The sequence below is a fragment of the Mizuhopecten yessoensis genome, unplaced genomic scaffold (assembly GCF_002113885.1).
Source record: "Mizuhopecten yessoensis strain PY_sf001 unplaced genomic scaffold, ASM211388v2 scaffold2429, whole genome shotgun sequence".
In the NCBI taxonomy this organism is placed as follows: domain Eukaryota; kingdom Metazoa; phylum Mollusca; class Bivalvia; order Pectinida; family Pectinidae; genus Mizuhopecten; species Mizuhopecten yessoensis.
This window is the reverse complement of record NW_018404542.1, coordinates 564,700-591,699: the sequence shown is the minus strand read 5'-3', so window position 1 is coordinate 591,699 and position 27,000 is coordinate 564,700. Positions and strand designations below refer to the sequence as shown.

Genomic DNA, 27,000 nt, shown 5'->3' with positions numbered 1-27,000 from the left:
TATGTTAATGTACAAATTTGAGTTCAACATATGATGAAAAAACTCTACAGAGTGCTCACCTCGTCTCATATGAAGCACTTTGCATTAAAATCGTGTAGTGGAAACTCCTGCAAGAACACCTCTACACACGACACATCACCTCGTTACTTGATTACGCCAAAGAGTATGGAAGGAATTACCTTTTTTGTATTGTTTTTATGTAATATTTATGTATATAGTGCAATAGTGGTTTTGTTAAATCAGTTTTAACTCCTGTTTATACTCACCTAGGAGTTATGTTTCTTTGGTGCTTCAGTGATTTCTCTGTTCCCTGTTTTATCATTATGTTGTATGTATTTGTGGAAGTTCGTTATGTCACAATGCCCAACAAACCAGAAAACTTGAAATATTAAAAAATTTGCATAACACAAATTTCATTTTGCTGCAATTTCAAAAAATGTTGAGGCTAGTTGGAAAATTCTTATTATATGACCTAATTTTCACATTGTATGTGGTTCCATCTGAATTTGTGATTGAACTTTTCAATCAGGTTATAGTAGGTGACTGTATGTTTGTATTGCATATGCTGCCGAGTAACAGATTGGTGTGTTTCTATTGTGTTGAAATTCAAATATATAATATTGTAAACAAATAAATGGGTTCTTTCTTTTTTTACCTCCGCTACCCAAAGGGCAAGTGACGCAATACCATGGTGCAACATCTGTCATCGTCTGTTGTCCATCTGTCAAACTTTCACTAAAAAGACCTTTACTCCAGAATGGGAGAAAGGATTTTGACCAAATTCGAGGTGGAACATTATTGTGCTTAGGAGACTCCGGGTTGTATAAGTGAAGGATGCTGCACCCCTGAGGGCAGAGGGGTGTGGCCAAATAGGGAGAATACAAATAAAAAAAAAATCCTGACCTTCAGTATCACTAAAGGAGATCTCGGAGCCAAGGTGAATCAACATTGTATGAACAAAGGATCTGAATGACTGTCCTTTTAATAACAAAATGTCCTTTTAATGCACTATGGCCTTTAAAGGAGTAAATGCAGGTGATTCCAAAATCATCCACAATTTGTACAGGTCGTAGAGGATATTCGTATGTTGACCAGCGCAAAACATGCAACTTTGTAGGTATGAGGGTACTCAAATCAGGACGGTCAGACTCACTACAGGTCATTAAAACCAGTACTGTATAACATGCACGATATTCTCAAAGACAAGCTTAATTAAAAAGGACTCCATGGGTCCTATAAGCCTTACCCAGAAAGACAGGCCTACTCATTAGGAGATGGACATAGGACACACACAGGAGATTGCACCTGTGGAATTTGGTAATAAAACAATATACCATAATACTGCACCCTACAGCAGCAGGAACTATGTTTCGCGGACGTTATTTACGCCAGGACTACTAAAAACTCCACTTCAGGAGAAATATGCTTATTAAACACTACTAATTATAAACCTAACTAGTTTTGCAGAGCAACTCTTAAATAGAAAACATATGCCCTACATACACTGGAAACAAATCTAATTCAACTAGAAAAGCCAACCACAGGAAAAACCATGAACTTGATCATAAATCAGAATATATCAAGACATCAAACGGTTTTGACATTGAATGATGATCTACGGACGGTAAATTAGTCCACACTCCAACCTGAAATATATTTCTAATTATAGACGGTTACGGTTGGTTGGTTGCACCAGGCTTAACGTCCTATCAACAGCTATTGTCAATTAAGGATGTGCCTCCATGTGTATTTGGTATGTGTGCTGTAGACGGGGTATGTTGGTGCATTTGCCTCCTTGTGATGGCACGGATCTGATGCCGATTTGATAGTGCTAACTCACTGAAATATCAGGCCGACGGCACCCAGCACAGCATTCCATCTCGTCACATGTTGCCATTCCCCTAAATGCTAGCCGGAAATAACAACTACCTTTGTTAAGGACTAAATGGTATGTCCCGGCCTGGGAACAGAACTCGTTAACCCAACTTGGGCGAACGCTCAACACTAAGGCTTAAAGTGAGGTGTTGTGGTTGGATGGATAGAGAGACTGGCATTGATAAAAAATAAACACGAAATTGAACCAAAAAGATACCAAACAAAGAGAATAAAGCCATGTAATACCACAACATACCAAACAAAGGGAATAAAGCCATGTAATACCATAAAAAGGACGTGCATCGCCATCAACTGTTAAAAAACGTGGTGACCATGTCTTTCGTTATAGCAGACACTGAAATCCAATTGTAAAATAAGCGATAATGACGACCATAACATTTCCCCTTTGAACACCTTGGCTACAATTTACCCTGAATAGTCTGATACTTAAACCATTCCGTTGATTTAAAACATAGAATTGATTAGGTTTTGTAGATCAGAACAGTGTAGTACGTAATTAATACGTATTATTAAATAAACTCCTTTAGCAGATAATTCATTTACGGAAGTAACCTTAGTAGTTTACTACCCCAAGATACTTCACTACATATATTAAGAACACACTTATATTGAACTATCGGTAAGTTAAACATTGAATAAATTAGATATTTGTAAGTGAACAAAAATGGGGAAAAGACTACAATTAAACACGTATCGAATCGTCACATAGAAGCACGTATATGGATTCATTATATAGATTCATTATTTAATATTCTGGAACAATTTATAATTTCAAATTTTNTCAATGGCCCAAAGTTTGAATAAAACTTGAAACTTGAAACTATATGGCGTAATTTCAGTTCGTGTTACATGGTGACATCATTGACATGGAAATGTGTGTACGATAGTGACCTTATTAACGCCAGTAATTAGCATAATCACGTGTTCGGTAAGCTAAACAAAACACCCAACAAACTGGATCGTGTGTAAATGTCTCCACAAAGACATTTCTATTTAAAGAACAAAAGCCACAGTGTTCTATATCGGATCACAACTAATTAAGTCACAATAGGGCTGTAAGACAACGCGACTATCATATCACCCACTTAACGCTACCGAACGGGAGGTAGAGGGGTGTGGGTCATTCAGAAATCGCAACGTATGTGTGACTCGTCTTTGATCAGCAGTAAGGTTATCGGTATAATGAGGTGTAGACAGGTTGGTGTATGACATCACAGTACGAGACTGTATTGAGTTCCTAGTTTATACACTGCCGACATATCGTAACACCATGATAATTCAAATTAAAGTCCGATAGCTACTCTGTGGTTGTATCGAGTTATTAATAACCCTTTTAAACTCCATTTGGTTTTATTTCCAAAGCTTCGGTCCGTTTTTCCGATTATCCTTTTTTGAGAACTCGCAAGTTTCTATTTGAATCGACTTCTATGTCATTTCGTTCATTAGTTTTGATTCACCTGAGTCCGGCGCTACCAAGTGTCGTTGACTACAGATACCATATTCTCATAGGATGAAATAGCAAAAGGTCGCCAAAGAATACCCTCAGAAAAAAACGTTACTATTAAAGGAATTTTCAACTTATTTCCTTCATTCTTCTTTAACTTTCTCCCCGTGCAACTTCCTTCCATGTTTTCTCTCTTCGTTAAATCGCTGCTCATCCTCACATTATCAAATTTCTTAATATTCCCAAGCTCTGCTATATTTCTAATCAAGTTTAATTTTTCTTTTTTTTTTTTGCTTTTTAAGTCTCGCATGCAACTCTCAAAACGTAGTTTTCTAACATTCAACTTACACGCAGTAGGGATTCCTCTGGTGAACTGGTGTAGTATAGTGGTTCATTCGTTTCTATTTGGGTTATATCTTACGATGCACAGGGACATGAGAATTTGTTACAGCTATAGTTGGACCTACACTAAGGTGTTCGGCGTAATTTTACATGTTTGAGGGGTTTAAATCGACTTTCGCTAAAAATAACACCCCCAACGAGTGTCATGTTTACCCAAAGTTGATTTAAACCCCTAAAACATGTAAAATTACGCTGAACACCTCAGTTTAGGTCCAAATATAGCTGTAACAAATTATCAGGTCCCTGAGTTATAATGATGTTGTTGGACTGTGACTTGTAACACTGTCTCCCTCACTGTCAGTCTCGCTGCACTTGTTGAGCATCAGCTTACATATATATGAACTACATTATTGCGTAATATTCCTTTTTAAATTTCATGTCAGTAATAATGTTCCTTTTCCACTAGATTTTGTAGGGCAAGAAAAACTCACGAATCCGAATTTTACCAGCATGCAACATTCTTCTTCAGATTCATTTAAACATTTATGCAAAAGTGTTGAATTTCGAGTGCCCATCCATGATTATATCTTCGTTGTTCTAAATTTGCACAAATCGTGTCTTGCGTTATCACGTAAACTATCTCAATACTCTTGAAACTGGTACTTTTCTTTGAAAATTATATTACAAATTGGTTTCGATTAATTGAATATCCTCCTACATCTTACTCCCATTTCTGAACAGATTTGTCGTAAAAGATTTGCTTGGAATACAATGTTGGGAAGTGTCAATTCTGCTGTGAAATATCCATTCTAGATGTAACTTTAACCACACACATATTATTATACTGAGATAAAGGAGGAAATCGTTCTAGCGCGAAGCTAGAATGAGACTGTAATCCTATGTACAATTAAAATCTGCCATAAGTAAGAAAAAAAAAGGAAATTAACAGGGCAAACATTGATTCCATGTTAAAAACAAACATCCGGAATAGCAAAGTGACATTATTCTATAGTTGATAATAAAACACTTATGTAACATTTATGTATGCTACTTTTGAAGATGACATGGTCACTCCGAGATAATACGGAATCTATAAACAACTGGGCAAATCGCTGAAAAATTAATATAAACCCTCTCCTCTTTGTTAGTCTTTGCGTTAATAATTTACTCATAAACATTCAAGTTAATATTAACACAATAGATACATGTTGGGATCACATTGATGATATTTATGTTACTTTTACAATCGGTAGTAATAATCTTTTAAATCAGATTGTTAAATCGGTTAATTTTTTGTTCAATGTACTACAAGTAAGGACTCGTAGAACAAACTTTGTAATGATCATTTTTTCCGGACACGACAATCTGTCATTGGGAGTCATTACTCGACCCTTGTTAGGCTATAACAATGGCTAACACCCTTTGCAAGTTTAAAAATAGACTACATACAATTCAGTCGGACAATGTTTCTATGATTTCCAAACAATGCAATCCAATAAAAGGCAATACAATAATTTGTCAAATTACGGGCACAAGCACACAAAGCAAGGGATGGAAATGTGATAGATACTCTGACCACCTCGTTCAAGATGCACTGACATATTCTGATAAACACCCGACATTCGCAGTGCAATAGGCATACATCAAAAGAACGTGTATCATTTTGACAGACACTTCCACCTGACTGTCTACCTACTAATGTGCATCTACCCAGGAGACAGACACTTCCACCTGACTGTCTCCCTACTAATGTACATCTACCCAGGAGACAGACACTGGGGCGACGACGATCGACCCAGTCCAGTTCCGCTACATTCCTCTATCCTTTTAACAAAGTCTTCGACCTCGAAGACACACGAGACCCTATATATATCCCACATTCTGTGGGTATATTTCGTTAGGCGTCAAATGTAACAGGAGAGGAAAAATGCACAGCCAGACCGGGGTTCGAATCCGGGACCCTCCGAACTCTAGACGCGGATGATCTACCAATTGAGCTAACATTATATCTTGTCGCAGCCAGACGATCGACTCAGTCCAGTTCCGCTAACATTATCAGAGACGTATAATATACCAACTCTCCGGCCCTAATTAGGAGGGAGGTTTTCTATTTTGGACCCTTAAATTTAAATAATATTTACAATGAGCGAATTTGCTAAACAATTCCTACATTCAGAGACGTATATAATTATACGTCTCTGCTACATTCAAAGATATATAGTGTTTCCTCCGAAAGTTTGGTCCCTAGAACGCGCAGAAATATCTCCCATTTTCCATGAAAAATTTCAAAAGGTTGGCAAGTATGACTATGATGAAATTGTGTAGAGGCAATGTTACAGTAAAAGAAAAGTTTAAAATGCCGAACAAGCATCCTTAATAAGCGGTGCGCCGAATTATGGTTCCAACGAGTACCCTTGTCCGTAATCTACACAATGTGAACCTTCGTGTGATGTGTACATGTTCTATATATTCAACAATATTTTTTTGGCTTTTAAATGTGGTGTATAACTGGCAGTTTGAATAAATTTGTGATTTCACGAATCAACTTGTTTTTGACTTTTCCGACATTTATACATCATGTGACTTATATTTGGATGGACCAATCAGTGTTTTAGATTTTGATCACATGGTCGGCAACCACCACAGTTTACAACATGTCCGACGGAAGGTTATCCACATTGGTTCATGAGACGTTTGAATAGGCTGAACACATGTTTTCTTGAAAGGAAATGGAACATAATGAATTGTAAATGTGTACAATCTACCCGAAAAGCCTAGGTATGGAACAATATTTTGTTATTGTGCAAGGTAGTTCAAATATCACACTTCAAAGTAAAGTTTCAGACGCTGTCGGTGTCATTTGTCAAAAACATTATCAAGTTGTTTACTTGCATATACCTAAGAAGAACAATGACCTTTGTTCTCTTTCATGACGTGTCGGTCCCCTTAAGTTAGGAAGGAGTTATGGATTTGCGTTGGAACAAGATTGTTAGTGTATTTTAATGTGTTATTTAGGCGTTTACAGTGGTACGTTTCGGTACTTTCTAAATGAACGTCGTTTCGGCTATTAACGTGTCGACTTTATCTACCTTGTTTGCTTTTCGTATCCCGTGTATTGCTGATCCTATATTCGTAGGTATCGAAACTACCGGATACTCATGTGAGGGGTGATTGTACTTAACATGACATGTGTGTATTACTGTATTATAGTATCTTTTATTTTGTGTGTCGTATCCTCTAAGTAATACAATACAATTAGCATTCTTATAAAATAGTTAAATGTTTGATCTCTGACTTAAGTGGCAATTTGATATTTGATTAAAAGAAATATGCAACAGTGGTCACTTTTTCAAATGTCGGTACTAGGGGTTAAGTAATTAGACCATGCAGATTTAACATCAGAGTTGTGGACACATGGAACAGTTTACCGGAACATGTGATATCCGCACCTAGTGTTAACTCGTTCAAGTCACACCTTAACATCCATTGACAACATGAACCTTCCAAGTTTTTACCTAACTTGTTAAAGTGTTGCCGTACCCAATAAACTAAATTCTACAAGGATACGCATTTAGAAGCATATAGTGCTTAAAACGGTGTTAAATTGACATAATTGACACAATTAAACCTGGGCTATATATTACTACCTGTAGTTCACTACTCTACCAGTAGCTGCAATAACGTAGGTTATTGACGACGAGAGATTTCTTTTACGGGCAGAGGAGGCTGGGTATTAATATTAGTACTATACTCTACCAGTGGATCCCTTGAATCAATTTGGATAACATCAGTTTTATAGAGTGTTAAGTGTTTCGTTAGTCATTTCCTTATACTAAATGCCATGTAGTATGTATACAGGGTCCTGGGCTTATCGTCTCAACAGACTTGCAATAAAATTCATTACAGCTGATCATGAGAACAAGATTTTGTCAGTGAAATACATCAGCCTTTCCCGATGCCCTCCTCCAGCAATTGATGTTGTGTTAAGAAGTCATAATATATATATCTCTGCTTACCATATATGTGTGAATTTCCTTCCCTCTTTAAATTCTCTGATGACCTAGGTAAGCACACTGGTGTGTCTGACACATTGTTGGACTCCAAGAACTCATCCTTTCTACACTGTAATGTCATTGGTGTAACTCTGATGCATGTACTCTGTCATACGTCTTGTCAAAACTCTGTCATACATCTTGTCAAAACTGCAGAGAAGGCTTTCCCTTTCATATTTAACAATGAGATAATACAGAGCTGCCAATATCAAAGTGGCATTACAATGGTATTGACAGTATTGAAATATATACACTGTATTATAGCTGGTACACCAGAATTAGTGGTTTGGACCACTATAGGTTATTTTCATGGAATTTGACTTCTTTTGTAGGAGTGACTGTCCACACACCACTGTATTCACTATTTACATAGAAAGAGTTGACACAATAACAGGAAACAGATCTAGACAGGCTTTCTGTAAATGTACAAATGATATTCCAAAGACATAATCAGATGACTATATATATAGCTATAAAGTCTTCCCAGACTACTTCTTCAATCTGATCTCTTTTGGTTGGGGCCACTGCCTGCCATAAGTCCACATTTTAAGTGATCTCATATAGTCCAAGTAGAATCTGATATAGCAGCTCATATAGTCCAAGTAGAATCTGATATAACAGCTCATATAGTCCAAGTAGAATCTGGTATAGCAGGTATTTTAACTTAATGGTAGGCAAATGGAATTGAAGAGTAAAACTTTTGAAACTACATTTCTAGTGGGCTGCTGAACTAAAGATTTGCAGTAACTTGTAATATACATATTGTATGTACCTAGGTATATGGTTTACCAGTGGAAATGTCTTGATAAAAATGCAAGGGCGTGTATGCAGGTCCCTATTTATGCAATCTGATAATTATACCACAGATATGTTAGCCGTTAATGCAGCAGGAGATAGGTAAACATCTGTATTTTAATCCGATTGGTCTTCTGTCACTACAGAACACTCATCTACAGACATACAATATGGTATATACAAACATAGAGGTTTTCATAGCTTTGCTGTGCTAAAATGAAAACTTTAAGACTTAATTTCATCAATGAGTATGAAAGGAAAACTCAATATTGTTTTTATTATATAACATATATGACAACAATAATACATGGGATGTCTCGGACATATTAACTACATAACACACAAAAAATCTGTGTTCCACCAACTCACAGATAAAAATAACATCAGGTTGGTTTATAATTAGTTATGTTTTGGAACTATAAATCATTAGTGCAGATAGGATTATCTGGATTACACCGTTTTGATTAATTTTTAATAATGAAGATGTTCTAGAAGAGACTTTGACAAATTTCAGTATGGAACATAAACCTGTAAAGTTATTATAATGACATAATCATAATCACTTCAAACTGTTCAGGTTGACATTCAGCTCTCCAATGGGCCCAAACTGATGAGGTTGACATTCAGCTCTCCAATGGGCCCAAACTGATGAGGTTGACATTCAGCTCTCCAATGGGCCCAAACTGATGAGGTTGACATTCAGCTCTCCAATGGGCCCAAACTGATGAGGTTGACATTCAGCTCTCTAATGGGCCCGAACTGTTCAGGTTGACATTCAGCTCTCCAATGGGCCCAAACTGATGAGAGCTTATATACATTGGAACAATATATAATGTCGTAGTATCTTACCACATGGGTGATGACAAAAAATTCTTAAAAATTGTAGAATACTTATATAATTAGGTAATTAATCTCAGAAAGGTGGATCGACACATCTTGTGTACAATTTAGGACTTTAAATCATAAAAATGGCAGATATCCTAAACTGATTTTAAACTGACAGCTATACTGTTGATACGAACGTTGTTCGACTTAGATTTACGGCCCAGCATTATTGATTGAGGATAAAGCTTGTTGACGTAGCGTGAACCGTTACATAACGATACTGTCAATATGCACGTGGAAACGATTGATTGATCAATATCCTGAGCTATTTTCAGTAAAATGCTTGGGGGGAACATGCTGTCTGAGCAGTAATGAGAAGCTCTAATTGAATTCTACAAATGGTCGTATATCCTGAATATTCTGATGATACAAAATCAAGGTAAAGGAAATTCAGGAAATGCCAATAAAAGATAAAAATAGTAAAAAATTACATTTCTAGATGTAATTAGAGAGTGGTTTTAAATAAACAAAATATTTTCTATGAAACAATGGAGAATTCAAGAAAATCAATGTACAAGCTTGAGGGTGATCTGTTATCAGATTGTAGTACAAGTTTAAGGGTGATTTCTTATCTGATTGCAGAATGCTGACGATGATGATGATTGACTGATATGCAGAATGTCGGAGTTCCGAGTAGGAGGACTTTTCTTTACCTCCAAGTTTGATTCTGGAAACCTGACCCGGGTGGAGAAGGTGTACAGGGATGATGAGGAAGAAGGCGGTGCCGGTACGTCAGCTGTTTATACTGTCAATTATCTAAAGTATTTAACTGTTTATACTGTCAATTATCTGAAGTATTTTACTGCTTATACTGTCAATTATCTGAAGTATTTAACTGTTTATACTGTCAATTATCTAAAGTATTTAACTGCTTTCTCTTCATAGTTTATTTGTTATACGTATACAGTGTAGTAGTAATACAATTTTGTAGAGTAACGGACACAAGTAAAATAATAGGCAATGCATTATGATTATGTTTTGGTTACAATCTCTTCAGAATTACAGTATATATTAGATACTGCTGGATTATTGCATATTAAAGAACTTATATAAACATATTTCATTATAGTTTGTTGCATAAATGTCATATATATGTATGTTGTTCAAATTTCAAATTTGAGGTAGTACATTTTGTATTTCAATAAATGAAATGGATTATTATTAGCAACCCAGCCAACATTGGTCAGGAATTTCCAACTTAAGGATTATATATGATGTCAAAATTACTAAGCCATAGTTCAGGGCGCATATTCATGAAACTGTTCTCATGCTCAAACTCACATTCTGTGCTCAAACCGATTTCTCGTTCCTTTGAAAAATTAATAAATTAAATCAAATTTTGTCAAAAATATGGGAAAAAATGGACAGACTATAAACAGTTTTAACTGAATAAGCTTTTCAATGTTAACACTTGATTTTTCGATTGCGACAACTAATTTAAGCGAGTTACAAGAAAGTTGGCTTGAGCACAGAAGCCATGATAGGGCATGAGAATAGTTTCATGAATACGGGCCCCGGTCTCTGAACGGGGTTGGTATTGTACACTATGTGACAGGAATACATAGGCTAGTGAATAGGAATAGGAATTTTATCGGTGTTCTGTCATCTAAATGTGCTGTTTGAATACTGTAATTCAGGATCATAGCATGAAATTGAATGATAGTTACATTGTATTTTGAAAACCAGTCCAGTTTTCTTCAACTTATAGTCATAAAAAAATTGGTTCAATAGACAAAACATTAAGTATTGAACTGATCTTAGGGATCACAGCATTACAGGGATCACAGCATTACAGGGATCACAGCATTAGAAGTCGGTAACGATATTGATGTTATATTTCAGGTGGGTTTTATGGTGAGCCCAAACCAGACTTTGAATTCAATGTATGGACCAAGCCTGATTGTGGGGAAACCGAGTTTGAAAATGGCAACAGGTGACAGCTAAAACATTTTGAGTAATTTATCTGGTGTATATCTGGTATATGTATATCTGGTATATGTATAACCTATATGCACATCTGTCAGATATGTCTGGTACTGGTTCAGCGAAATGTAATTTCTTTATTACTAAACTGAAAGTAGAAAAATGAGATAATAATCATGTTTTCATAAAATTAAGATGAAATTTCATGGATTATAATTTCTGAAGCTTCATATTTTTCACAATGAATAAATTTAAAAACTGATAAGTAAAGAAAAGAAATGTAAAGAAATGTTGAAGATATTGTGGTCCATCCTTAAAAGTTAAAAAACTAATCTGGATAAAAGAAAAGCTTTATGTAAGAAAGTATTAGAGTATATATGTCTTTTCTTCGTAGGTCATGGTTCTACTTCGGGATCAGAGGGTGGAATCCCAACAGGCTAATCAAGATCAACATCATGAATTTAAACCGACAGGGCAAGTTGTATAGCCAGGGCCACGCCCCCTTCACAAGGACGCTTCCCGGGAAACCTCGTTGGGAGCGCATTAGGGACAAGCCTACATATGAAGTAGGTGCCTTTAAGGGAGGGATTGGATGTGTTTTTTAATGGAACAATAAAAAGATAAATCAATTAAAAATGATACACTTGTTTGGTATTTTTAACAAACTTCTTTCAGGCACAGTTCTGGGAATTCTGTTTTTGATTAATATATGACATAGTATTTAAATGAATTTTATTTGTTTATTGTTTATATAATATATCACGTCGTGCGTATTTGTTGCTCAGATACCTAAAGTAAATCTGTTTATCTCATATGTTTATTAACTGTCTAATCATCTTTGCGATCACCAATCCATCATTGCATTAAAAAATTGTAAATGATTCTGCCATGTTTGTAATACAGTGTGGTGATAATGTGGTACCTGTTTCAGACAGTGGACGGTCAGTTTATTCTCACGTTTACCTACCGATTCCTCGACCTAAAGGGAGCTACTGCCTACTTTGCATTTTGTTTCCCGTGGTCTTATACTGAGACCCAGGAACAGCTGAATCTACTGGACACGAAATTTGCAGACGCCAAAAATCTTACCACAAAAAGGTATGACTCCAAGTTTGTGTTCACCCTTTCACCACTGTAGACCATAATGGACTCCTCCATATCAATGCATGGTAGAGTCTACTTATGTTACACGGGGTGAAAGGGTTAACATATATGTTTTATGGTGACAATTATGCTAATTTAGTTGTTCTTGTTCAGAAGTGTAAATGTTAATTGAACACATTCAGTAAAGCTAAATGGGGTCTCTGTGTCGTAGAACCATTGGAATCAATGTGTAGACAAGAAATGACACTCCGTTAGGCCTGAAATCAGTGATTGACATCCCATCTACACAGAGGGAGGCGCCAAGACCAGGTTGTTCTTGCCCGTCTCCAGATGGGTCATTCCTACATTACCCTTTGTTATTTATTGAAACATGAAAACCAACCTCAATTAATAGCATTTCAAGGAACATTTACAGTAAATCTCTTGTTATTAGATTGTGTCGACCTTCGGCCAACTTGAGAAAATTTCTATACATAATAACGTTGCATGCCTAAAATCTCTTTTCCAAAAAAAATAACTCTCTTCAATTTAGATCTATCTGAAATCTGTTGATATTTTTGGAAAAATATAAGTCATTATATATCATAACTGTTATTTATATATTGCCCCTCGATGGGTCCTTGATTTGGTGAATAAACCTGCTTGTATCTTATATCTTGTATAGCCACTTTCAATATTCACGTTGACGTTTGTTTGTAACCTTGATATTGATTTGATTTGTATTTGTTTTTGTTGACCATTTGTTGGTCCTTATGACATCTCTTGTGTTGACGGGCTCTTAATTATAAGTATGTTATAATAATGATAATGTGTCGCAGAAAATATGTTGAAGAGAATTAAAAGGACCCTGCCTTTGACTTTTCAGTAACCCAGACAGCATTTACTACCATAGAGAAGTTCTTTGTAAGTCCTTGGACAATCTACGCATAGAGTTAGTCACCATTTCATCTTGCCATGGTATTGTTGATGAAGAAGAGCCTCGTTTTGACAGCAATCTCTTCCCAGATAAAGATGTACCAAGACCTAAGAAATTCCGAGGGAAACGGGTAAGATGTTGGATGTTTTAGAAATTGGTGCCTTTTGGTTTGTATAACCCCTAGTAGTTATTTTAATGATCTTAATGTCATATTCTAAGTATATTAACTTCTTTGGTCCAGTGTTTTTTTCTTTTTATTTGGTGAAAATTACTATTTTACATCGCAAATTGATAATTGATTTAGTAGCATAATTTTTATTTGTGCAGGTATAAAAAAATATATTTCATATTTATGTGGATGTATTAAATGCATTTTAATTCATGTTTTGTGCTCATGCAGGACTAATAACAGATATTTCACTTTTGTGCAGGTGTAATATTTTACATTTTGGATTTGTTCAGGTGTACCTGTTGAGCAGTAGAGTCCACCCAGGAGAAACCCCTGCCAGTTATGTCTTTAATGGTTTTCTAGATTTGATTCTAAGAGAAAACGACCCACGTGCCAAAGCCCTTCGCAAGCAATTTGTTTTTAAAATGATTCCGTTGTTGAATCCTGACGGAGTTCAGAGAGGGCATTACAGGACTGATCAGCGCGGAGTGAACCTCAACAGGTTATACTTGGACCCCGACATCAATAGTCATCCATCTATCTATGCATCAAAGAGCATTCTAGTGTATCATCACATTAAGAACCGTGTTATTAAGGAAGGCGATAAACTAGATATCAAAATCACTTTCCCAGGCTCGAATGTTGTGTCTTCTAGTCCAGATATTCCAAAACATTCATCCGAACCTGCCAAAAACTCCAAACTCCCTCCAAAACCTGACAAATCAAGTAATGGGCAGGCGACTGGTGGTGCTAACTCAAGGGGAGACAATAACGCAAACAACAGTCACAGTGGTCTAAATGGAGGGCGTGTCAGTGCTGAAAATTCCCTTCAGACAAAAGAAAATTCTTGGGTGACTGAAAATCATGATGGTGGCCTGTTGCCTCCCAGAATGAAAGTAGAAAAGTTGAATCTGGCTGGCCTAGATGGGACTGATACATCACTCTACGGGGACAACGGTATGCCAGCGGATATTTCTGTCGATGATCATGGACGAGTGTCGTCTTCCTGTAGTAGTATTCTTAGCAATGCCACTATACAAGACCGGAGAACAGTGGACAGCGAGTTGAGGCTCAGACTGTCGGAGTTAACTATGTCGGACGATAACTGTCGCGGGAAGTTATCACACATGAGTATGTTGACTATGAGTGTAGGGTTAAACGATTCGGACAATGAAGATCCAGACACAGAACACCTGGGTAATGAAGGATCCGAGGATGAAGGCAATTTTACACCAGCTGTGATCTCTCGTTCAAACTCTCCTCATCTTTCCTCTCCTTGTTTACGAGAAATTCCTCCTCAGGAAAGTGGCATTGCTTTCTACGTTGACTTACATGGACATGCTTCCAAAAGGGGATGCTTTATCTATGGAAATTATTTTGAAAACGAGGACACTCAGGCAAGTAGCTTGAGCAATATTGACGAAAAATCTGCAAAATTGCAAAAGTGTACTTTTCAAATGTTTATGTTAGTTCTGTAGGGTAAGAAGTTATAATGGTTATATATAATAATAGCTTAATGAAGTCAAGCTTAAGATCAATTACATTAACACAAAAACTGTATTGAGTTTATATTGAGTGAGTAATTATGTTGTTGTTTTCAGGTAGAGAACATGTTGTTCCCGAAGTTGATTTCCATGAACACCGCCCATTTTGACTTCACGGGCTGTAACTTTAGTGAGCGTAACATGTACACGAAGGATAAACGTGACGGGATGTCTAAGGAGGGAAGCGGACGGGTGGCCATATACAAAGCCCTCGGCATTATACACAGGTGTTTATACATTCTTGTCGCCATATTAGCACACGAGTGTATGAAGTTACTGTAGTGGTAGCCCCATACTCCATAGCTTTATAGAAGATGTTGTCAGTTTGTGACAAGATACTGATAGTTTGATAATTACCTTGGTAGTTTTTTATACTAGTTAAAATGTAGAAAAAGAACAATAACTTAAATATGACAGATGTATGCAATGAAGTGAAGTGAACAGCATAATGCTAGTAATGAATTTTTAAAGGAAAGTATTTTCAGTTTGTTTTTTAAAGCACTGCAAAATATAATTTCATATTTATTCAAGAAAGTGGAAGAATATTATTTATTCAACGCATACAATGAGTTTATTTCAGGTTGTTTAACGAAATAAGGATTTATCTTGCTATAGTTGTGTTTTTTTTATGTGTTTTGAGATCAATGTACTTGTGTGCTACAGTTATACATTGGAATGTAATTACAACACGGGGCGGATGGTGAACCCCGTCCCTCCTGCCTACGGGGACGACGGCAGGGCAACACCCCCTCCCATGGCAGCCTTTCCTCCTAGATACACACAAGCACACTTTGAAGAGGTTAGTAAAAGAAATATAGTAGCTTTTGAAAGCATTTCCTAAGGTATGAATATTATAAATATATAATGGTGTCTTCAGTAATAACAAATATATAATGGTGTCTTCAGTAATAACAAATATATAATGGTGTCTTCAGTAATAACAAATATATAATAGTAAGTCCATAGATAAATTACTCACCTACAAACCTCAATGTTTTATTGTGATAAAGCGTGAATGTTAGTTTGTAACTAAACAATTTGAAGTGTTAAAATAGCTTTCAGTATAGGTTTGCCGACATCTGTCCTGTTGTCAGACCTGACATAGCTGTAGTAATAATTTCTAATTTAGGTTGGCCGAGCTCTGTCCTGTTGTTAGACCTGACATAGCTGTATAAATAATTTCTAATTTAAGTTGGTCAAGCTCTATCCTATTGTCAGACCTGACATAGCTGTATAAATAATTTCTAATTTAGGTTTGCCGAGCTCTGTCCTGTTGTCAGACCTGACATAGCTGTTTAAATAATTTCTAATTTAGGTTGGCCGAGCTCTGTCCTTTTGTCAGACCTGACATAGCTGTATAAATAATTTCTAATTTAGGTTGGCCGAGCTCTGTCCATTGCTGCTCTGGATTTCACCGACTCAAACCCCTGGTCCAGACTGACTTTGTCAGAGATGAACAGTGTACATGGCGTACGGGAGAGCGTAAAGCGCTACCTCCGAGGCATGAGAGGAGGGCCAAGAATTCCTAGGAATCCGACCAAGTCCTTTGTTAGAAACAGGTGAGTACTGATAGGAAAGGTTCCATTGAACTGCCTGACAAAAGGTTACAGAGGCTGGACAAAGATCGTCAAGGTTTGATAGTATATTGCACTTCAGAGAGCAGGCAGAGATGCAAGAAAAAAATGCCCTGAATATGTTGTGACTGTTAAAGGATCCCGTCCCACTGCACTGTAGTTTTTCGTATATACAATTACCTCCCCTTTATTTTGTTTTAGATATAACAGGAGCGAAGTTGGGCCAGGTCACTCCCGTTGACCAGGTGGCTCTGTCAGTAAGAGTGGTAGTGTAACAATCTGCAGGGTAGGGTTCAAATCTCGCTCTAGCCCCACAGAATGTTTACACCCATAACACTTTGGTTGATTACATTTTATAAATCTCATCTGTATTGATTTCATCTTTATCATTTTTTTATGAAAGTCCTGCAAAGTATGATTTTCTTTCCAGAAATGATTTATCAAAGCTATAGTCATGCAAAAAAATCAGCTTCCGATGCATAATTACAATTTATGTCAGTGATATCGGGATCCTTACAGTGATTTTATACCAGTACATCTGATCATTTAACCAATAGATTTATGAAATTTTGATGCACTAAACTCTCACTCTAACTTATCTGTCAACCTACATACTTTCAGGTATCTAGAGTAGGGTGAGGGAACCAAAACTTCCATCACTGTACAGACAATGGCTTAACATCCTAAATGAACTACAATTTTATTGTTGTTTTAAAGTTTTAAAGAGAAAAAAACTACTTTTATGGGCTGTTTAGTTTGATTTAAAAAGATGTCTCATGTTTTCCTGCAGCATTACAACTAACCAGAACAATAACCGTCTAAATCGTACCAACAACGATACAGGCCCCGGAGGACGTCCTAATCCGGCTCGCATGAACTCGGTGGAATCCACCACTAGCAGTAACAATTCTGCCTCGCGCTTCAACCGTCGTGACTTGCAGAACTCGCAGAACCAGAAAAGGGAGCTAGGGCCAGTTAGGGAGAGTAAGCAACATTAAATCTTGTACTCTTTTAAATATAGTCATATAAGTACATTATGATAGAGAATGCTTCTTGCATGCTGCAGTCGGGCAGTTTGTGATTGATCAAGACTGTGCGATTTGAAAAGAAACCCAATAAGTACATTATGATAGAGAATGCTTCTTGCATGCTGCAGTCGGGCAGTTTGTGATTGATCAAGACTGTGTAATTTGAAAAGAAACCCACTCTAGTGTAACTAGAAAAGTGACCGACTCTAGTATAAATAATATAGTGACCCACTCTAGTGTATCTAGAAAAGTGACCCAATCCAGTAAAACTGTATAGTGTAGCTAATATAGTGACCGACTCTAGTATAATTAATAAAGTGACCCAATCCAATAAAACTGTATAGTGTAACTAAAATAGTGACCAACACTAGTGTAATTAATAAAGTGACCCACTCTAGTGTAACTAGAAAAGTGACCCAATCCAGTAAAACTGTATAGTGTAGCTAATATAAAGTGACTGACTCTAGTATAATCAATATAGTGACCCACTTTAGTGTAACTTGAAAAGTGACCCAATCCAGTAAAACTGTAGTGTAACTAAAATAGTGACTGACTCTAGTATAATAAATATAGTGACCCACTCTAGTGTAACTAGAAAAGTGACCCAATCGAGTAAAACTGTATAGTGTAGCTAGTATAGTGACCAACATTATTATAATTAATATAGTGACCCACTTTAGTGTAACTTGAAAAGTGACTCAATCCAGTAAAACTGTATAGTGTAACTAAAATAGTGACTGACTCTAGTATAATAAATAAAGTGACCCACTCTAGTGTAACTAGTACAGTGACCCACTCCAGTATAATTAGTACAGTGACCCACTCTAGTGTAACTAGGACAGTGACCCACTCTAGTGTAACTAGTAAAGTGACCCACTCTAGTGTAACTAGAAAAGTGACCCAATCCAGTAAAACTGTATAGTGTAGCTAATATAAAGTGACTGACTCTAGTATAATTAATATAGTGACCCACTCTAGTGTAACTAGTACAGTGGCCCACTCTAGTGTAACTAGTACAGTGACCAACTCCAGTGTAACTAGTACAGTAACCCTCTCTAGTGTAACTTGTACAGTGATCCACTCTAGTATAACTAGTACAGTGACCCACTCTAGTGGAACTAGTACAGTGACCCACTCTAGAGTAACTAGTACAGTGACCCACTCCAGTGGAACTAGTACAGTAACCCACTCTAGTGTTCTAGTACAGTGACCAACCCTAGTGTAACTAGTACAGTGACCCACTCAAGTATAATTAGTACAGTGACCCACTCTAGTGTAACTAGCTAATATAAAGTGACTGACTCTAGTATAATTAATATAGTGACCCACTCTAGTGTAACTAGTACAATGACCCACTCTAGTGTAACTAGTACAGTAACCCACTCAAGTATAATTAGTACAGTGACCCACTCTAATGTAACTAGTACAGTGATCCACTCTAGTGTTCTAGTATAGTGACCTACTCTAGTGTTCTAGTATAGTGACCCACTCTAGTGTAACTAGAAAAGTGACCCAATCCAGTAAAACTTTATAGTGTAGCTAATATAAAGTGACTGACTCTAGTATAATTAATATAGTGACCCACTCTAGTGTAACTAGTACAATGACCCACTCTAGTGTAACTAGTACAGTAACACACTCTAGTGTAACTTGTACAGTGATCCACTCTAGTATAACTAGTACAGTGTCCCACTCTAGTGTAACTAGTACAGTGATCCACTCTAGTGTAACTAGTACAGTGACCCACTCCAGTGTAACTAGTACAGTAACCCACTCTAGTGTAACTTGTACAGTGATCCACTCTAGTATAACTAGTACAGTGACCCACTCTAGTGTAACTAGTACAGTGACCCACTCCAGTATAATTAGTACAGTGACCCACTCTAGTGTAACTAGTACAGTGATCCACTCTAGTGTAACTAGTACAGTGACCCACTCTAGTGTATCTAGTACAGTGACCCACTCTAGTGTAACTAGTACAGTGACCCACTCTAGTGTAACTAGTACAGTGACCCACTCTAGTGTAACTAGTTAAGTTATCCTCTTTAGTTTTACTAAAACAGTTGTCCTCTCTAATGGTTTGTGAAACATTAAATTCTGACAAAATTGCTTTCAGGTTGTTTTTTGTTTTTTTAAATTTCATTTCTTTCTTTTATCTAGATTTTAATTAACTGTTTAGAAAAAATATGTCACTATTTCCAGGTTCTGAGTACACAAAGATCTTAACCTTTTACCTGTGATGATGTATTTTCAGTTTGTTTGTCTTATCTGGTGTCAACTAGCTGTTAGTTTGAGTATAAAATTGCTGACACTGTTTGTTGACAGCTACCAGAACAACCGTTGTACCACAGCAGCGACGACGTGGATCCAACGTACCTAACTTTGGGTCATCTTCCTCGAGGTCTGTAGGTCAGCCCAGCAGCTCAGGCAGTGGTTCAGCGCCGGTCACCCTGTCAATGACGAACGCTCACAACAGTGAAGTGAAGGTGATGCGACAGCTGTCGGCTGATGCTACCATCCATAGCCCTGAGGAGGAGAAATTACAGCCACTACGTCATGTGAATTTGGTGAGGCTGGTATTACTATCCTCGGACATCATTCATAAGCATTGTCTTAGCTATTCAGTTTTTAGTACAAGACACAATAAGCTGACTGTATGAGATAAAACAAGGATATAGAGGATGTAAAGTAACATGGAACATTTTAAATGGTTAACAAGCAGTGTTTTAGTGTTTACATTAGATATATGATTTTGCTTTTTCAGTTGGCTATAGCAAAGAAATCGGGTCCTCCGAGTCGGATCCCATTACCCACAGGAAACCAGCCTGTCAAAATGGATATTCAAGCTCAGCAGGATTTACCTCCCCCTCGGGTGCCGAGTGGTCGCTATGGTCAGAGATCAAATATGCAGACATATCCGTTAAAAAAAGCTAATGCAGAACAGTTGCCGTCAGAAACTCCACGTCATTCTATACCCGAAGGACTGGGTGCCAGTCCTTCTTCTGTAGGCCCTCATACTCCTAGTAACTTATACAATCTTAATAACATTCGCCAGAATGCTACCTCAACCATGGTGAATAGTGCGCGCAGCCTACACAGCATAGGACCGTCATCCTCTCGGGCAGGCCAAGTGTCCTCCGCCAGCATTTCTGGGGCCAACTACTCAGCCTCAGGACCCAACCTCAGCCAGCCAGAGGTGTCTGGGACCTTCCCTCAGCCCCCATTATCAGCAGCTGAGAACAACACATTCACAGAACCTAACAAGTATGTACATCAAGAGTGACTTTTTCAACTGTTAAAAGACTTTCTATCTATTCATTAAATTCAGGTCTCGGTGGTACATGACCGTCCCGCTCTGTGCCCTGGCTGCGAGTGATAGGATGAGGGGTTGTGGTGTGCGAGGACATGTGGCTGCGCATGCGCGTACCAGAATACTAGCGAGGCATGCACAGTCTAGAGGCATGCACAGTCTAGAGGCATGCACAGTCTAGAGGCATGCCCAGTCAAGAGGCATGCACAGTCACAGGTGCTCGATGTCCATGCTCGCCACTCTCTCTCACTCAGGTGTGACGTAAACATACACATATGGACAGACTAGGCCAGGCCTATGTATTGAGCAATTCACATAATGTACAACTATGTACCCGCAGTCTACAAATATAAAAATCTGCCAATGCCTTTGTATGCTTATATTATTCACTATGACCAGATCTTATAAACGCTGGATACCTATATAACTGTACTATTGCATGGTGGTAAATACATTAACAGATTTCACTTGTTTATCACATTGTGATCAATGGCAACTGATAGAACATTCCAATGTTTGTGTAAAAAGCACAGTGTTTGCTGACAACTAAGGTTGTAATTTGTGTTTTAATAAAGTCACTGAATTCATTCAAAAGACTATTCAAGGATATCTGTGCACCAGTTTTTGAAAATCATTTACAATTTTTTTTTTTTTTCGTCCTTTAAAACAAAATATGATGTAGAGTATGATGTGTAAAATTACTTAAATATTACCACAGAAGAAATTGATACAATGTTAAATGCATTAGAATTCACCATATTGATCATTATGCAACAGTGAATCTCCGAAACGCCGTCGCCGATACATGTACCTGAAGAGGAGAAACCCCAGCCCTAAGATGGGAAGTGCAGGGAACAAGGGCCAGCACAGACAGCCGGGTATGGCAGACACTTCCAGTAGTGAAGCTAGGTCTGGTAGGCGTAGACGTCGCAAGTCAATGAGGAAAGTTAATCAGTCACCATCATCTGATGAGACTGCAGGCCAAGGTAATTACTGATGGCAGCATACTGGGTAGGTTGGGGTCTGTTTCAGATTGAGGCCAAGGTAATTCCTGATGGCAGCAGACTGGGTAGGTTGGGGTCTGTTTCAGATTGAGGCCAAGGTAATTAATGATGGCCAGCTGGGTAGGTTTGGGTCTGTTTGAGACTGGAGGCGAAGGTAATTACTGATGGCCAGCTGGGTAGGTGTGGGTCTGTTTGAGACAACTGGATGCCAAGGTAATTACTGATGGCAGGCTGGGTAGGTGTGGGTCTGTTCGAGACTGGAGGCCAAGGTAATTACTGATGGCCAGCTGGGTAGGTGTGGGTCTGTTTGATACAACTGGATGCCAAGGTAATTACTGATGGCAGGCTGGGAAGGTGTGGGTCTGTTTGAGACTGGAGGCCAAGGTAATTACTGATGGCAGGCTGGGTAGGGGTGGGTCTGTTTGAGACTGGAGGCCAAGGTAATTACTGATGGCAGGCTGGGTAGGTGGGGGTCTGTTCGAGACTGGAGGCCAAGGTAATTACTGATGGCCAGCTGGGTAGGTGTGGGTCTGTTTGAGACTGGAGGCCAAGGTAATTACTGATGGCAGGCTGGGTAGGTGTGGATCTGTTTGTAACTGAGGCCAAGGTAATTACTGATTGCCAGCTGGGTAGGTTGGGATCTGTTTGAGACTGAGGCCAAGGTAATTACTGATGGCCAGCAGGGTAGGTGTGGGTCTGTTTGAGACTGGAGACCATGGTATTTACTGATGGCCAGCTGGGTAGGTTGGGATCTGTTTGAGACTGAGGCCAAGGTAATTACTGATGGCAGGCAGGGTAGGTTGGGATCTGTTTGAGACCGAGGCCAATGTAATTACTGATGGCAGGCAGGGTAGGTTGGGATCTGTTTGAGACTGGAGGCCAAGGTAATTACTGATGGCAGGCAGGGTAGTTGTGGGTCTGTTTGAGACTGAGGCCAAGGTAGTTACTGATGGCAGGCAGGGTAGGTGTGGGTCTGTTTGAGACTGAGGCCAAGGTAATTACTGATGGCAGGCAGGGTAGGTTGGAATCTGTTTGAGACCGAGGCCAAGGTAATTACTGATGGCAGGCAGGGTAGGTTGGGATCTGTTTGAGACTGGAGGCCAAGGTAATTTCGGTACTGATGGCAGGCTGGGTAGGGGAGGTGATGGTAATTAATACTTGCATGCTGGGGAGATGTAGATCTGCTTGAGCCTTATAGGGGGAGGCAAAACACATGCAGAGTTAGGGCAGGTTTGTCGGAGTGGAATAAGTAAATCATTAGGTAATTGTAGATGAAAAGATTGGGATGTATTTGTCTGATTTTGATAATAAAACCATTGTGTAGCTGCAGATGAAAAGATGAAATTGTAGGGGGTGGGTGTGCTGGGTATAGGATGCATGTGTATGTTGGCAATAAGTGGGATGACATTGTAGAGGGTGGGTATACTGGGTCTAGAATGCATGTGTATGTTGTCAATAAGTGGGATAACATTGTAGGGGTGGGTGTGCTGGGTATAGGATGCATGTGTATGTTGTCAATAAGTGGGATGACATTGCTGCTGGTACTCTGGGAGCAATGAACTATGCATGTGCATTAAATAAGTATATTGCTTCAAATTTTGCTTGCCAGATATAACAATTAATACATGTTTTGTAATTAAAAAAAAATGCATGTCAAAATGGTGATTGATCGATTTATTTTATGCATGTTTTCATCTGTGATTAGTGTTCAGCCAGAGTCAGGTCATTTTAGAATTGTCAATGTCCCAAATCTGTTTCACTGAACTTAAAGCAAAGAAAATACCTAATATGCATCTATCACATTTTTTCACAAATTGTTGAAATTAAAAATGCTGAGAGAATGCCATTAACATGTGAGCTTGTGTATATCAGATTATCATTTATGTATGTACAGAGGATTTACATTGTCATTCATACCCAGTAATTACATTGTCATTCATACCCAGGAATAACATTGTCATTCATACCCAGGAATTACATCTCATTCATAGAAAGGCATTACATCTCATTCATACCCAGGAATTACATCTCATTCATACCCAGGAATTACATCTCATTCATACAAAGGAATTACATTCTCATTCATACCTAGGAATTACATCTCATTCATACCCAGGAATTACATCTCATTCATACAAAGGAATTACATCTCATTCATACCCAGGAATTAAATCTCATTCATACCAAGGAATTACATTCTCATTCATACCTAGGAATTACATCTCATTCATACAAAGGAATTACATCTCATTCATACCCAGGAATTACATCTCATTCATACCAAGGAATTACATTCTCATTCATACCTAGGAATTACATCTCATTCATACAAAGGAATTACATCTCATTCATACCCAGGAATTACATCTCATTCATACCAAGGAATTACATTCTCATTCATACCTAGGAATTACATCTCATTCATACAAAGGAATTACATCTCATTCATACAAAGGAATTACATTGTCATTCATACCCAGGAATTACATCTCCTTCATACAAAGGAATTACATCTCATTCATACAAAGGAACTACGTTCTCATTCATACAAAGGAATTACATTGTCATTCATACAAAGGAATTACATCTCATTCATACAAAGGAATTACATTCTCATTCATACAAGGAAACTTCATTCTCATTCACCCAATTTGCATATTTTATAATAAAGCTGATTTAACGTTTGTGCTTGTAAAAAAAAATTTACTATTCTTTTTCAAAATAAGAGGTTTTGTTGTTCAACGTCATACATTAACCAATGGTTTAATTTCTACTGTTTCATCATCAAGATTAGTTGATTTAATCACGTTTTAGAAGACCTACTATTTTACAGTTTACATGACCTCAGAAGAAGAGTTATGTTACTGGGTGTTGTGCTGTAGCATATTTTGGCAGTAAAGACAAAACTGTAGTTTATACACATGTATGGGTATAAAGATCCGGGAGACTACACGTGTGATACTGGCTAAATAGCTAGCTGGTTTATTATTTGCCAATTACAACCAACCTCTGCTTTTTATCAAACCTGCCTTAATTTGATTTTATGTTTTGATTGATTGTTTACGAATGAATTAGCCTGCTATAGAGAAAGTTTGTGATCACTTAAGTTAAAACCTTTAGGGACTTTGTAAGCTTTACCTGGTTAAAGAAAAATAGTCATATCTTCGACATGTATGTATAATGAAAATGTATGATATCCATGCAAAAAAATATAGTTTAAGACTTTTCTGAAATTAAAAACAATATGTTACTCTGTAAACATTTAATCTTTAGGATACCCTAAATGTTTTGTTATTGGTCAGTGTTTTTCCTTCAAAGATCATGTGGAAAATTGAAAAGAATAGGTATATCTCTGAAAAGGAGGAAGGACATGGTATGATTGATGAATTGATAGTTACTGAAGAACGCAATTCGTCCTTCCTACACAATTTATAGGATATTCTTGTTCAAAGTTTTTCAAACAAAGTGTTGTGTTATTTCCTTTCAGTAATGTTAGGTCTCGCAGCAGGCAAGTACTGTTCACACGCGTACTAGTGCCGAGTATAGACTGTTAACAGCCATAATAACACTGAGAACGGCTTGCTTGACTAAATCTCTATAGCAATAATAGGACGGTGTTTCTGTAGTGTAGTGGCCATACTTACCCTGGATATTTATCTGTAGTCATTCAACAAAATGTCTGTGACCAGGCATTTATCATGCATATGGATAAAGAAATACTGCAGGTTAAAGAATAATAGAATTTCACATTAGACATATTTTGATTCTAGAAAAAATACCTTATTCCTTTTTTTATAAACATTTTATAAATGACTCATCTTTTGAGGATATTGCCCTCAGGGTTGAGTTTCAGAATGACTCAAATTAAAATCTTACCCTGAGTGTTGAGTTTTATAGACCGCTAACATTTAGAGGATATTGCCCTAAGTGCTGAGTTTTATAATTGACTCAAATTAAAAGCTGAGTTGCTTTGCTGTGTGTTCTATCATTTTGACCTGAAATGATTTTCTAAGCATCCTGTATTTCAATTAATATCTTGTTACTGTTTGCTAATTGCCTTATTTTTCACATTCATTTTTTGTTGTCATGAAAAATGGACTGCACTATTTTTTAGTTATAAAAAATGTCTATCTTATACATACCAGGTAGTTTTAATATAATATGCCTCACATATAGTGTACCATATATCCTGTGCTAGATGTTTAACTCACACATACGTGTACGAGGTACTAACAGTGTGCCTTATGTCCTGTACTAGACTTATTACTCACATAAACATGTACAAGGTATTAACAGTGTACCTTATGTCCTGTATTAGACTTATTACTCACACACACATGTACGAGGTACTCACAGTGTACCTTATGTCCTGTACTAGACTTATTACTAACACTCACATGTACGAGGTACTAACAGTGTACCTTATGTCCTGTACTAGACTTATAACTCACACATACATGTACAAGGTACTAACAGTGTCCCTTATGTCCTGTACTAGACTTATTACTCACATAAACATGTACAAGGTATTAACAGTGTACCTTATGTCCTGTATTAGACTTATTACTCACACATACATGTACATGGTACTAACAGTGTACCTTATGTCCTGTACTAGACTTATTACTAACACTCACATGTACGAGGTACTAACAGTGTACCTTATGTCCTGTGCTAGACTTATTACTAACACACACATGTACGAGGTACTAACAGTGTACCTTATGTCCTGTGCTAGACTTATTACTAACACACACATGTACGAGGTACTAACAGTGTACCTTATGTCATGTACTACACTTATTACTCGTACACACATGTACAAGGTACTAACAGTGTACCTTATGTCCTGTACTAGACTTATAACTCACACATACATGTACAAGGTACTAACAGTGTACTTTATGTCCTGTCTAGACTTATTACTCACACACACATGTACGAGGTACTCACAGTGTACCTTATGTCCTGTACTAGACTTATAACTCACACATACATGTACAAGGTACTAACA

At 37.5% G+C, this 27,000-nt stretch overlaps 1 protein-coding gene across 8 annotated transcripts in view; it reads left to right on the top strand.

The window, feature by feature from the left end:
* Positions 1–6,328: 6,328 nt before the first annotated feature.
* The window catches only part of LOC110445967 (cytosolic carboxypeptidase-like protein 5), a 36,952-nt gene continuing 16,280 nt past the window's right edge, over positions 6,329–27,000 (top strand). For 4 of the 8 annotated variants that reach the window (XM_021490878.1, XM_021490882.1, XM_021490881.1 and 1 more), the window contains exons 1-15: positions 6,329–6,460; positions 9,997–10,141; positions 11,257–11,347; positions 11,732–11,903; positions 12,269–12,435; positions 13,307–13,487; positions 13,820–14,923; positions 15,128–15,297; positions 15,734–15,869; positions 16,448–16,629; positions 17,435–17,628; positions 19,998–20,239; positions 20,437–20,936; positions 21,760–21,968; positions 25,474–25,494. In XM_021490878.1, the coding sequence (XP_021346553.1) occupies positions 10,033–10,141; positions 11,257–11,347; positions 11,732–11,903; positions 12,269–12,435; positions 13,307–13,487; positions 13,820–14,923; positions 15,128–15,297; positions 15,734–15,869; positions 16,448–16,629; positions 17,435–17,628; positions 19,998–20,239; positions 20,437–20,936; positions 21,760–21,968; positions 25,474–25,494 (3,478 nt within the window). In that variant the 5' untranslated portion in view covers positions 6,329–6,460; positions 9,997–10,032. The remainder of the gene's footprint in view (positions 6,461–9,996; positions 10,142–11,256; positions 11,348–11,731; positions 11,904–12,268; positions 12,436–13,306; positions 13,488–13,819; positions 14,924–15,127; positions 15,298–15,733; positions 15,870–16,447; positions 16,630–17,434; positions 17,629–19,997; positions 20,240–20,436; positions 20,937–21,759; positions 21,969–25,473; positions 25,495–27,000) is intronic. The other 4 variants (XM_021490879.1, XM_021490883.1, XM_021490884.1 and 1 more) reach the window with 1 other exon arrangement.